A 14,935-nucleotide genomic window follows, 5' to 3' on the forward strand; every position below is an offset into this window, starting at 1 on the left:
ATGAGCTGTAATTCCTGTATAAAGGACTTGCCACACCTGCATAAATGGCTGGTCACACCTGTATTACTGACCTCCCACACCTGTATAGATGAGCTGTAATTCCTGTATAAAGGACTTGCAACACCTGCATAAATGGCTGGTCACACCTGTATTACTGACCTCCCACACCTGTATAAATGAGCTGTAACACTTATGTAAATGACTTTGAACATGTGTATACACGACCTGTTAAACCGATATAAAAAGACTAGGGCACCTGTATAAATAAGCTGTAATTCCTTTATAAATTACCTGTCACACCTGTATAAATGAACTGTCACACCTGTATACAAGACCTGTCACACCTGTATAAATGAACTGTCACACCTGTATACATGACCTGTCACACCTGTATAAATTACCTACCACACCTGTATAAATGACCTGCCACACCTGTATACATGACCTGTCACACCTGTATAAATGAACTGTCACACCTGTAAAAATGACCTGTAACATCTATATAATTGACATGTCATATGCGTATAAATGACCTGTCACACCTATTTAAATGACCAGTAACACATACATAAATGATATTGTCACACTTGTATAAATGATTTGACACACCATATAAATGACCAGCCATACCTTAATAGATGACCTGCCACACCTTTATAAACTACCTGTTAATGACCTGTCATAACTATATAATTGACTTGCCACACCTTTATAGATGACCTGCCACAACTATATAAATGACTTGCCATACCGTATTAATGACCTGTCATAACTATATAATTGACTTGCCACACCTTTATAGATGACCTGCCACAACCACATAAATGACTTGCCATAACTGTATTAATGACCAGCCATACCTGTTTAAATGACCTACCATGCCTGTATAAATAGCATACCATATCTGTATATTTGACCTGCTATACCTAAACTAATTATCTGCCGCACCTGTATCAATGAATTGAAACACTTGAAGAAATGATCTGAAGCACCTGTATAAATGACCTGCCATACCGGTAAAATGATTTTCTCACACCTGTAAAATGATTTAACTTTATAAATGACGCCAGACACCGGTATCACTGCCCAGCCACACCAATATAAATTCTCTGTCATAACTGTATAACTGGTCTCTCAAACCAGTGTGATAATCTGCCACTCCTATATAAATGACATTTACACCTATACAAATGACGTGCCACAAAGATTTAAATGATCTTCGTCATCGATATAAATGATCTGTCACACCGGTTTAACTGACCGCAGACACAGGTATAGATAATATGCCATAACTATATTATTGATCTGCCTAACCTGAATAAGGGACCTGATCTACCTGTATACATGTCCTCTAACATCTATATAAATGGTCTCCGACACCTGTATAGATATTCCGCCGCTCCTGCCGAAATGACATGCAACACCTGTATATTCTGCCGCTTCTGCCAGAATGAATTGCCACGCCTGTATAAATGGCTTCTGACTCATGTAAAAATATGCCGTCACACATCTGTTAATGGCATGCTCTGTCAAACCTACATAAATGACCAGCAACACATATGTAAATTATATACTTCACATAAATAAATGACCAGTACCAACAGGATAAGTTAACCCCACACCTATATAAATGACCCGTCATACATGAAGGATGCAAATGATTTGTCATACCGGTAGAACTGACCTCCCACACCTCTGTAACTGACCTACTGACCTACTGTTACACATGTATAAATTATATATTACACATATATAAGGGGCATGCCACACCTGAATAAATGATATGTTACACCTGTATGATATGCTACAACTGTATAACTGGTCTGCCACACATGTATTAACTATTTCCTGTAAACTTGTATAAATACCCTGTCACACTTGTATAAATATCCTGTTACACATGTATATATGTCCTGTCACACCTGTATAAATGTCCTGTCACACCTTTATAAATGACCTGTCACACCTTTATAATTGACCTCCAATACATGTTTAAATAAACTGTCACACCTGTATAAATGAACTGTCACACCTGCATAACTGACCTCCCACACCTGTATAAATTACCTGCCACACCTGTATAAATGACCTGTCACACATGTATAACTGACCTTCCACACCTGTATAAATGACCTGTCACACCTGTATAACTGACCTTCCACACCTATATTAAATGAAGATGTTGCACTTTCTAAGACCACTTGATATTGATAAATAAGTATGTAAATCTGTATTAGATATCTGAAACATAAGCGATACGAGATATTTTTGAAGGTGAGAGTAAGTCCGAGCACAGTGTGCGGCAACGTAACAGTTTTAGATATAAAATGGACGTCAAGCCTCAAAATTAAACCACCCCTTTCTTTTAGATGTTAATTTACTTTCTGCCATTTCTACTATTTATTTTGTAATGTGGTTTGGAAGGGTAGGTGACGGGATACTTCTAACTTATTGTAACACCGATCAACCTAGCTCATCGCACGTTCATGCAACACTTGAACTGCCGATGATTTCATTTCCCCTATGAAATGATAAATTTATGGATTTAACACAAATTGTGTGATAGGTAAGTCTGTATGATAGTGGTGTTGATCTGACTCATTTCCAAGCGGACGGATCGTGGTGGTATTCAGGGTTACATACGAGTTCAGAGTTCAGAGTAAAATCGGTATTTTCTCAAAGTTTCGACGCATTAAAGAATTAACGATAAACTGGAAATTCACGGGTATTTTTCCATACCTTCGACAAATTTGAAATGTAACGATATACCAGGACAATTTACGTTACAATCCAATGCGTATTACATCTTCGATATAACATGTTTTGTCTAAACAACACCCAATGTATTTTTGTGAAATTTTGATCTAACTGTAACCTGTTTATTTGTAATATATTTTAACAGAAACGAGGAAATGAAAATGAAAAAAATATGATTTGATGAGATGTTTTACAAGTCTACTTACTATCAAATTAAGCACAAACTCACACATATACTTGTTATATTTATATTTGCGTGAGGCACAAAGTAAAACAATGAAAATATACAAGATATTATACAACACTATTGTTCTGAAAGCGACACAGTTATAAAAGCTTTGTCAATACTGTGTAAATTGTATAGCATATATATTATAGGACCTCTTGTGCCTCGCGTGTCGTTGTGTGCCAGAAATAATGCAAATCAGAAATCTTACAAACTGTAGTACGACAATAGACAAAGGTTGTGCACTGTCTGCACTGTAGTAATGGCAACAGTCAAGGGGCTGCACATGGCGACGGGGACAATAATTTCCTTTGTAAAAGGAGGGGCGGAGAGCAGTAACTCACTCTCAGGGTGACGTAACTTCGGGAGGGTGTAAAGCAGTCGATATGAGGTGTGTACTTACCTTGTATACAGCAAATCAATAATAGCACTGGCCATATCCCTCCAGTCGCCATATTGGACAATGGTTTTAGTGTATATGTTGGGGTCCGACAGGATGCGCTCGTGTATAGTACGTATAGGATGGAAAGGAGGAAATGGGACCTTGCTCAACGACTTAACGGGAAATAGGGCTCCGAGCCCGGATTGTAAGGTGACGTCAGCGTATTGTCGCGTGTTGCTGGTAAAAGCTCTCATTTGCATTTTCTCGAGACACGTGTACCAGGCTGGATGCGAACCCGATGCAATTGTACGCAGATTGAGGTTTATGACAAAGGACTTGCATAAACACGCAAAAAAAAAAGGAAAAAGAAAAAAAGAAAAAAAGAAAAACCTTTGAAATCCTTTGGGAACTTTTAAAGTACGATGTTCGAATTTAATTCTGTATTGATATGAAACAAATCTGAAGTAAACTGGGTTTTCTCGGATTGTATCAACAGTATTGTAAACCCTACAGTATAATTGTTGACTAACAGGTTACAGAATATGCCATGTAAAATTTGCTTGTTTCCACTAAATGACATTGTCTGTAATCAGCATTTTTTCTTCGTACGTTATGATACTGTACCCAAACACACTTCGACCAAATCTACTTTCTTATCGGGGTGACGTTCTGGCTATTGACCTATCGCGCTGGAAATCTGGCTGCTAGTCTACCGCGATGACGTCCTTACTACTGGCCTACCGCGCTGTCGACCTTCCTACTGGCCTGCTGTACTGACGTCCTTACTAATGGCTTACTGTAGTGACGTCCTAACTACTGGGTTACTGTACTGAAGTTCTTTCTTATTAGCCTACTGTACTGACGTCCTTACTACTGATCTACTGTACTGACGTCCTTACTACTGGGTTACTGTCCTAACGTTGTTACTACTGGGTTACTGTACTGACGTCCTTATTACTGGCCTACTGTACTGACGTCCTTACTACTGGCTTACTGTACTGACGTCCTTACTACTGGCCGGCTGTACTGTCGTCCTTACTACTGGCTTACTGTTCTGCCGCCCTTACTACTGGTTTGCTGTACTGTCGTCCTTACTACTGGCTTACTGTACTGACGCCCTTACTACTGGTTTGCTGTGCTGTCGACCTTACTACTGGCTTACTGTACTGACGTCCTCACTACTGGCCTGCTGTACTGTCGTCCTTACTACTGGCTTACTGTACTGACGCCCTTACTACTGGTTTGCTGTACTGTCGACCTTACTACTGGCTTACTGTACTGACGTCCTTGCTACTGGCTTCCTGTACTGACGTCCTTATTACTGGGTTACTGTACTGAAGTCATTATTACTGGCTTACTGTACCGACGTCCTTATTACTGGCTTACGGTTCTGTATTCGTTACTACTGGCCTACTGTACTGATGTCCTTACTACTGGCTTACTGTGCTGACGTCCTTACTACTTGCCTGCTGTACTGACTTCCTTACCACTGGCTTACTGGACTGACGTCCTTACTACTGACCGTCCTTACTACTGGCCTGATGTACTGTCGTCCTTACTACTTGCTTATTGTACGGAAGTCCATACTACTGGGTTACTGTCCTTTCGTCGTTACTACTGGGTTCCTGTACTGACGTCCTTATTCCTGGCTTACTGTACTGACGTCGTTGCTACTGACCTGCTGTACTGATGTCCTTACTACTGGCTTCCTGTACTGACGTCCTTATTACTGGGTTACTGTACTGACGTCCTTCCTACTGGCCTGCTGTACTGACCTACTGACCTGCTGTACTGATGTCCTTACTACTGGCTTACTGTAGTGACGTCCTTACTACTGGCTTACCGTACTGACGTCCTTACTACTGTCCTGCTGTACTGACGTCCTTGCTAATGGCTTACTGTACTGACGTCGTTGCTACTGACCTGCTGTACTGGCGTCCTTACTACTGGGTTACTGTCCTGACGTCGTTACTACTGGCCTACTGACGTCCTTACTACTTGCTAACTGTACTGATGTCCTTACTACTGGCTTACCGTACTGACGTCCTTACTACTTGCTAACTGTACTGATGTCCTTACTACTGGCTTACCGTACTGACGTCCTTACTACAGGTTTACTGTACTTACGTCCTTACTACTTGCCTGCTGTACTGACTTCCTTACCACTGGCTTACTGTAACTACTGGTTTGCTGTACTGTCGACATTACTACTGGCTTACTGTATTGACGTCCTTACTACTGGCGTCCTTACTACTGGGTTACTGTCCTGACGTCGTTACTACTGGCCTACTGACGTCCTTACTTCTGGCCTGCTGTCCTGTCGTCCTTATTACTGGCTTACTGTGCTGACGTCCTTACCACTGGCTTACTGGACTGACGTCCTTATTACTGGCTTACTGTCATGACGGCCATACTACTGGCCTGCTGTACTGACCTACTGACCTGCTGTACTGCCGTCCTTACTACTGACCTGCTGTACTTACTACTGGCCTACCGCGCTGTCGACCTTCCTACTGGCCTGCTGTACTGACGTCCATACCACTGGCTTACTGTACCGACGTCCTTATTACTGGCTTACTGTCATGACGGCCATACTACTGGCCTGCTGTACTCTCGTCCTTACTACTGGCTTACTGTACAGACGTCGTTACTACTGGCTTACTGTAGTGACGTCCTTACTACTGGCGTCCTTACTACTGGCCTGATGTACTGTCGTCCTTACTACTTGCTTATTGTACGGAAGTCCATACTACTGGGTTACTGTCCTGACGTCTTTACTACTGGCTTTCTGTACAGACGTCGTTACTACTGTACTGACGTCCTTTCTACTGGCCTGCTGTACTGCCGTCCTTACTACTGGCTTACTGTACAGACGTCGTTACTACTGTACTGACGTCCTTTCTACTGGCCTGCTGTACTGACCTACTGACCTGCTGTACTGTCGTCCTTACCACTGGCTTACTGTAACTACTGGTTTGCTGTACTGTCGACATTACTACTGGCTTACTGTACTTACGTCCTTACTACTTGCCTGCTGTACTGACTTCCTTACCACTGGCTTACTGTAACTACTGGTTTGCTGTACTGTCGACCTTACTCCTGCCTTACTGTAATGACGTCCTTACTAATGGCTTACTGTACTGACGTACTGATCTTCTGTACTGACGTTCTTACTACTGGCCTGCTGTACTGACGTCCTTACCACTGGCTTACTGTACTGACGTCCTTATTACTGGCTTACTGTACTGACGTCGTTACTACTAGCCTACTGTACTGACGTCCTTACTACTGGGTTACTGTACTGACGTCCTTATTACTGGCTTACTGTACTGACGTCCTTACTACTGGCCTACTGTACTGATGTCCTTACTACTGGCCTACCGCGCTGACGTCCTTACTACTGGCCTACTGTACTGACGTCCTTACTAATAGCCTACCGCGCTGACGTCCTTAGGTTACTGTACTGACGTCCTTATTACTACTACTGGCCTACTGTACTGATGTCCTTACTACTGGCCTACCGCGCTGACGTCCTTACTACTGGCCTACTGTACTGACGTCGTTACTACTGGCTTACTGTACAGACGTCGTTACTACTGGCCTACTGTACTGACGTCCTTACAACTGGGTTACTGTGCTGACGTCCTTATTACTGGCTTACTGTGCTGACGTCCTTACTACTGGCTTACTGTACTGACGTCCTTATTACTGGGTTACTGTACTGACGTCCTTACTACTGGCCTACTGTACTGATGTCCTTACTACTTGCCTACCGCGCTGACGTCCTTACTACTGGCCTACTGTACTGACGTCGTTACTACTGGCTTACTGTACAGACGTCGTTACTACTGGCCTACTGTACTGACGTCGTTACTACTGGCCTACTGTACTGACGTCGTTACTACTGGTCTACTGTATTGACTACCTTTCTACTTGTTGCGGTGAACGTATGGACATGTACCTGTGTATATGTATATAAGATGTAAATAAACTGTAAATAGAATCCAGTGCATTGTCTCATAATTATGACATCAAAGGCAAACCAGTGGCTCCGTTACATTTTAGTTTACCAGAGTCAACACAGAGAACGCTTACTTAGATTTACCAGAGTCAATACAGAGAATGCTTACTTTAATTTACCAGAGTCAATACAAAGAATGTTTACTTTAGTTTACCAGAGTCAATACAAAGAATGCTTACTTTAGTTTACCAGAGTCAACACATAGAATGATTACTTTAGTTTACGAGAGTCAATACAAAGAATGCTTACTTTAGTTTACCAGAGTTAATTCAGAGAATGCTTACTTTAGTTTACAAGAGTTAATACAGAGAACGCTTACTTTAGTTTACTAGAGTTAATACAGAGAATGCTTACTTTAGTTTACCGGAGTTAATACAGAGAACGCTTACTTTAGTTTACCAGAGTTAATACAGAGAATGCTTACTTTAGTTTACCAGAGTTAATACAGAGAATGCTTACTTTAGTTTACCAGAGTTAATACAGAGAATGCTTACTTTAGTTTACCAGAGTTAATACAGAGAATGCTTACTTTAGTTTACCAGAGTTAATACAGAGAATGCTTACTTTAGTTTACCAGAGTTAATACAGAGAACGCTTACTTTAGTTTACCAGAGTCAATACAGAGAACGCTTACTTCAATCAAACAGAGCCTTACAGAAAACATTTTCTTTAATATATCTGAGCCAATACAGAGAATGCTTATTTTAGTATAACAGTACGCTTACCTAAATCAATCACAGCCGATACAGATAACGCTTACTTTCTTTAAACAGAAGTGTTTTAGAGAGCGCTTGTTTTAATTAAACAAAACTGCAACAGGTTTTGTTTATGTCATTTAACGGAATAGAAGACGCTTACTTTCTTTAAACTAGACCGCTACAGAGGACGCTATTACAAATCCTTATACAAATACTGGTATTTGTTTCCCTAACTATGACAACTGGTTTACCCGTTTAAAGTATAATGTGACCGGGCGGAATACTGTGCTTGGAGCATTCGGCATGGTATTTTTGTGAGGTAATACTCTCAAGTCGGAATCAGATCTGCGAATCAGATCGCAAGGAGGCACATACATCAACATACCCTGCCTATGTACAGCGCACACGCACGCACGCACGCACACCCACCCACACCCACACCCACACACTTATAAACACACAATAACACACATTGAGGCACGCCTGTAAATGGCCGAATAAAACCAAACCATAAAATACACGCTATTCTAACAATCTAATGTTATAACATTATATTGTATCCGAAGACATACTGTAACTGATTTAGTGTTTCTCTTCGTCTCAAGCGAACAGAAAACTATGTCAGGGTAATATTTACGTTCGAACAAGAGACGGAAGCTGCTGCAAGGGAAGTACTCATTGCTTTGTTTAATTTGTTCTAATTATCAACGTTTTATCATCTTTACAATGTATATGTGCCTTAACAGCATTCCAAATAACAACTTGGCACATTCCTGAGTTATTTACCAAATTCCCTTTCCCACAAAGTCCATCAGCTAAGGACACACGACTTCAATGCCAAAGATATCGTCCCCTATTACCAAAGAGATCAGTTTAACCATCCTAATCATGTTCCGGATTTATTTCCATGAACACCATGTCATCGTGACATAGGATATTTATACCAAAAAATCTGGATTAAATTTGTTGCATTTGTTGCCTTTTTCATACATGCATACACAACGACAGTTTGTTTAGGCCTGCTTTGTAACAGGAAGTATAGCCCGGCGAACGGATCTGGCTACTTCCGGAACTTGAGTGTATGTCACTAGACTGTAGCGAGTGACTGTCCTGTCTGATTCTGAATAAGCGATGTCCGTTACGATGAATGTGGCCTAATCCTCTTCACCGTCACCATCAGTCTTACTTCCGGTAAAGCTCTGCACGTTGTGACCGTTGACCCTCCCCCCTAGTATTTTTAAATTTCCTTCTGATAAATTACATCGCCACAGGCGTCAATGTCACAGTAACTTGTTGTGGGGTTGTATCATTGACATGTTCTTATTTTCCTAAAATCACTATGGTGTCTACCTCCTGATCACTACCTGTCTAAACTTGACTATAATGTTGATTTACGCATGAATTACCTACATGTATTATATTGTACCTGTTACATTGTGATATATCACCAGATAGAACCAGGTTGGGAAGGATGGAGAATGGAACGAGATGTGGGTTAAAGAGGTTGTAGATAGCCAGATAGGAGAGGGGCGGTGAGAACATCTGGTTGTATCTGGTGTTATTGTTATACCTTACTAGATACAACCGAATGTAATTTGATAACAAATAGAACCATGGGATGACCTGTCATGAGTTGCTTGTTATAGTAATGAACTAAATTTAAACAAAGGAAAGAGTGTATCGGATAACGTCTGTTATTACAGCACAAGAAAAATTCATGACTGTAAGGAATGGCTTGACTTTATTTATGCACTTAATTATCATTACTGATCAGAGTATTCTAATTAATCAGATTTTATTTTAACTGATTATTTCAAATTTCAGTTTTTATGCTGCTCTGAACGGTCATTGTAATTTGTTATTGAGCTTCTGTCGCTATACAAGGAGCAGGTAGTCTGAAGGGAATTTTTATAAACGAAATACTGAAGGTCATTTTTACAGCAGATAGACTGGAGGTAATTTTAAACCAGGTAGACTGGAGGTCATTTATAAAGCAGGTAAAGACTAGGTCATTTATGTAGCAGGTAGACTGAAGGTCATTTATAAAGCAAGTATATTGAAGGTCATTTTATAGCAGGTAAACTGAAGGTCATTTATAAAACAGGTAGCCTAGAAGTAATTTTATAACAGGAAGACTGAAGGTAATTTATATAACAGGTAGACCGAAAGGTCAATTTATAACAAGTAGATTGAAGGTCATTTTATAACAGGTAGACTGGAGCTAATTTTATAAAACTGGTCTACTGTACCGATGTCCTGACTACTGGCCTACCGCGCTGACGTCCTTACTACTAGCCTACTGCACCGCCATTCTGACTACTGGCCTACCGCGCTGACGTCCTTACTACTAGCCTACAGCGCTGACGTCCTAACTACTAGCCTACCGCGTTGACGTCCTTACTACAGGCCTAGCGCCCGGACGTTCTAACAACTGGCCTAATGCACTGACGTCCTGACTACTGGCCGTCCTGACCACTGGCCTACCGCGCTGGCGTACTTACTACTGGCCTACCGTGCTGACGCCTTGACTAATGGCCTAACGCTCTGACGTCCAAACTACTAGCCTACAGCACTGACGTCCTTACTACTGGACTACTGCGCTGATGTTTAGACTACTGGTCTACCGCGCTGACGTTATTACTACTAGCCTTCTTTGCTGACCTACTTATTACTGGCCTTCTGCACTGACATCCAGACTACTGGCATTCCTGACCACTGGCCTACTGCGCTGACGACCTGACTACTAGCCAACTGAGCTGACGTCCTAACTACTGGCCTACTGCGCTGACGTCCTGACTACTTGCTACTGCGCTGACGTCCTTACTGCTATCCTACTGCACTGACGTCCTGACAACTGACCAACCGCGCTGACGTCTTACAATGTACTACTGGCCGACTGCGCTGACGTCCTTATCACTGGCCTTCCGTGTTGACGTCCTGACTACTGGCCAACCGTGTTGACGCCCATACTACTGGCCTAACGTGTTGAGGTCTTGACTACTGGCCTATCACATTGACGTTCTCACTACTGCCCTAACGCCATGACGTCCTTATCACTGGCCTACCGTGTTGACGTCCTGACAACTGGCCTACCGCGTAGAAACCCATTCTACTTGCCTACCGTGTTGACCTCTTGTCTACTGGCCTAGTGCGCTGACGTTCTTGTTACTGACCAATCGCGTTGACGTCCTTACTACTGGCCTACCCTGTTTACGTCCTAACTACTGACCTACCGCGTCGACGTCCTAACTACTGGACTTTGACGTCTTTATTGTTGGCCTACTGCGCTGACGTCGTTTCTATGGACCTACTGCGCTGACGTCCTTACTACTGGCCAAGTGCATTGACGTCTTGACTACTGGCCTACGGCGCTGGCGTCCTGACTAATGGTCAACTGCGATGAAGCCCTGACTACTTGCCTACCACGTTCACGTCCTTACTACTAGCCTACCGCGTTCACGTCCTTACTACTGACCTACTGATCGGCGTCTGACTACTGGCTTACAGCGCTGACGTCCTTATTACTTACTTACTGCGCTGACGTCCTGACTACTGGCCTTCTGCGCTGAGTTCTTACTACTGGTCTAACATCCTGACGTCCTTACTACTGGCCTACAGCATTGACGTCCTAACTACTGGCCTAACGCATTGACGTCCTTACAATTGGCCTTCTGCGCTGACGTCCTCACTACTTGCTTACTGTGCTGACGTCCTTACCACTGGTCTACCGCGCTGACGTACCGACAACTGGTCAACAGCACTGACGACCCGACTACTGCCTACTCTCTGACGTCCTTACTACTGGCCTACCGCGTTGACACCCATACTACTGGCCTACCGTGTTGACGTCTTGACTACTGGCCTAGTGCGCTGACGTTCTTGTTACTGACCAATCGCGTTGACGTCCTTACTATTGGCCTACCCTGTTTACGTCCTAACTACTGACCTTCCGCGTTGACGTCCTAACTACTGGACTTCCGCTTTGACGTCTTTATTGTTCGCCTACTGCGCTGACGTCGTTTCTATGGACTTACTGCGCTGACGTCCTTACTACTGGCCAAGTGCATTGACGTCTTGACTACCGGCCTACCGTGTTGACGTCCTGACTACTGGCCTACCACGTTGACACCCATACTACTTGCCTGACGTGTTGACGTCTTGACTACTGGCCTACCGCGTCGACGTCCTAACTACTGGACTTTGACGTCTTTATTGTTGGCCTACTGCGCTGACGTCGTTTCTATGGACCTACTGCGCTGACGTCCTTACTACTGGCCAAGTGCATTGACGTCTTGACTACTGGCCTACCGCGCTGACGTCCTGACTAATGGTCAACTGCGATGAAGCCCTGACTACTTGCCTACCACGTTCACGTCCTTACTACTAGCCTACCGCGTTCACGTCCTTACTACTGACTTACTGATCGACGTCTGACTACTGGCTTACAGCGCTGACGTCCTTATTACTTACTTACTGCGCTGACGTCCTGACTACTGGCCTTCTGCGCTGAGTTCTTACTACTGGTCTAACATCCTGACGTCCTTACTACTGGCCTACAGCATTGACGTCCTAACTACTGGCCTAACGCATTGACGTCCTTACAATTGGCCTTCTGCGCTGACGTCCTCACTACTTGCTTACTGTGCTGACGTCCTTACCACTGGTCTACCGCGCTGACGTACCGACAACTGGTCAACAGCACTGACGACCCGACTACTGCCTACTCTCTGACGTCCTTACTACTGGCCTACCGCGTTGACACCCATACTACTGGCCTACCGTGTTGACGTCTTGACTACTGGCCTAGTGCGCTGACGTTCTTGTTACTGACCAATCGCGTTGACGTCCTTACTATTGGCCTACCCTGTTTACGTCCTAACTACTGACCTTCCGCGTTGACGTCCTAACTACTGGACTTCCGCTTTGACGTCTTTATTGTTCGCCTACTGCGCTGACGTCGTTTCTATGGACTTACTGCGCTGACGTCCTTACTACTGGCCAAGTGCATTGACGTCTTGACTACCGGCCTACCGTGTTGACGTCCTGACTACTGGCCTACCACGTTGACACCCATACTACTTGCCTGACGTGTTGACGTCTTGACTACTGGCCTACCGCGTCGACGTCCTAACTACTGGACTTTGACGTCTTTATTGTTGGCCTACTGCGCTGACGTCGTTTCTATGGACCTACTGCGCTGACGTCCTTACTACTGGCCAAGTGCATTGACGTCTTGACTACTGGCCTACCGCGCTGACGTCCTGACTAATGGTCAACTGCGATGAAGCCCTGACTACTTGCCTACCACGTTCACGTCCTTACTACTAGCCTACCGCGTTCACGTCCTTACTACTGACTTACTGATCGACGTCTGACTACTGGCTTACAGCGCTGACGTCCTTATTACTTACTTACTGCGCTGACGTCCTGACTACTGGCCTTCTGCGCTGAGTTCTTACTACTGGTCTAACATCCTGACGTCCTTACTACTGGCCTACAGCATTGACGTCCTAACTACTGGCCTAACGCATTGACGTCCTTACAATTGGCCTTCTGCGCTGACGTCCTCACTACTTGCTTACTGTGCTGACGTCCTTACCACTGGTCTACCGCGCTGACGTACCGACAACTGGTCAACAGCACTGACGACCCGACTACTGCCTACTCTCTGACGTCCTTACTACTGGCCTACCGCGTTGACACCCATACTACTGGCCTACCGTGTTGACGTCTTGACTACTGGCCTAGTGCGCTGACGTTCTTGTTACTGACCAATCGCGTTGACGTCCTTACTATTGGCCTACCCTGTTTACGTCCTAACTACTGACCTTCCGCGTTGACGTCCTAACTACTGGACTTCCGCTTTGACGTCTTTATTGTTCGCCTACTGCGCTGACGTCGTTTCTATGGACTTACTGCGCTGACGTCCTTACTACTGGCCAAGTGCATTGACGTCTTGACAACCGGCCTACCGTGTTGACGTCCTGACTACTGGCCTACCACGTTGACACCCATACTACTTGCCTGACGTGTTGACGTCTTGACTACTGGCCTACCGCGCTGACGTCCTGACTAATGGTCAACTGCAATGAAGTCCTGACTACTTGCCTACCGCGTTCACGTTCTTACTACTGGCCTACTGATCGACGTCTGACTACTGGCTTACAGCGCTGACGTCCTTATTACTTACCTACTGCGCTGACGTCCTGACTACTGGCCTTCTGCGCTGACGTCTTTACTACTGGTCTAACATCCTGACGTCCTTACTACTGGCCTACAACATTGACGTCCTAACTACTGGCCCAACGCATTGACGTCCTTACAACTGGCCTACTGCGCTGAAGTCCTCATTACTTGTTTACTGTGTTGACGTCCTTACTACTGGTCTACCGCGCTGACGTTCCGACAACTGGTCAACAGCACTGACGTCCCGACTACTGCCTACTCTCTGACGTCCGTACTACTGGCCTACCGCGTTGACGTCCTAACTACTGGATTTCCGCTTTGAAGTCTTTATTGTTGGCCTACTGCGCTGACGTCCTTACTACTGGCAAAGTGCATTGACGTCTTGACTACTGGCCTACCGTGTTGACGTCCTGACCTCTGGCCTACCGCGTTGACACCCATACTACTTGCCTCCCGTGTTGACGTCTTGACTACTGGCCCAGTGCGCTGACGTTCTTGTTACTGACCAATCGCGTTGACGTCCTTACTACTGGCCTACCCTGTTTACGTCCTAACTACTGACCTACCGCGCTGACGTCCTTACTACTGGTCTAACATCCTGACGTCCTTACTACTGGCCTACAACATTGACGTCCTTACTACTGGCTTTACGCATTGACGTCCTT

General features: G+C 44.4%; 1 protein-coding gene across 1 annotated transcript in view; it reads right to left on the minus strand.

Moving 5' to 3' along the window:
- The window catches only part of LOC110452536 (fibropellin-1-like), a 53,239-nt gene extending 49,706 nt beyond the window's left edge, over positions 1-3,533 (minus strand). The window contains exon 1 of the mRNA XM_021501137.1: positions 3,387-3,533. Coding sequence (XP_021356812.1) covers positions 3,387-3,438 — 52 coding nt within the window. The 5' untranslated portion in view covers positions 3,439-3,533. The remainder of the gene's footprint in view (positions 1-3,386) is intronic.
- Positions 3,534-14,935: the final 11,402 nt, after the last annotated feature.

The sequence above is a fragment of the Mizuhopecten yessoensis genome, unplaced genomic scaffold (genome assembly GCF_002113885.1).
Source record: "Mizuhopecten yessoensis strain PY_sf001 unplaced genomic scaffold, ASM211388v2 scaffold6719, whole genome shotgun sequence".
In the NCBI taxonomy this organism is placed as follows: Eukaryota; Metazoa; Mollusca; class Bivalvia; order Pectinida; family Pectinidae; genus Mizuhopecten; species Mizuhopecten yessoensis.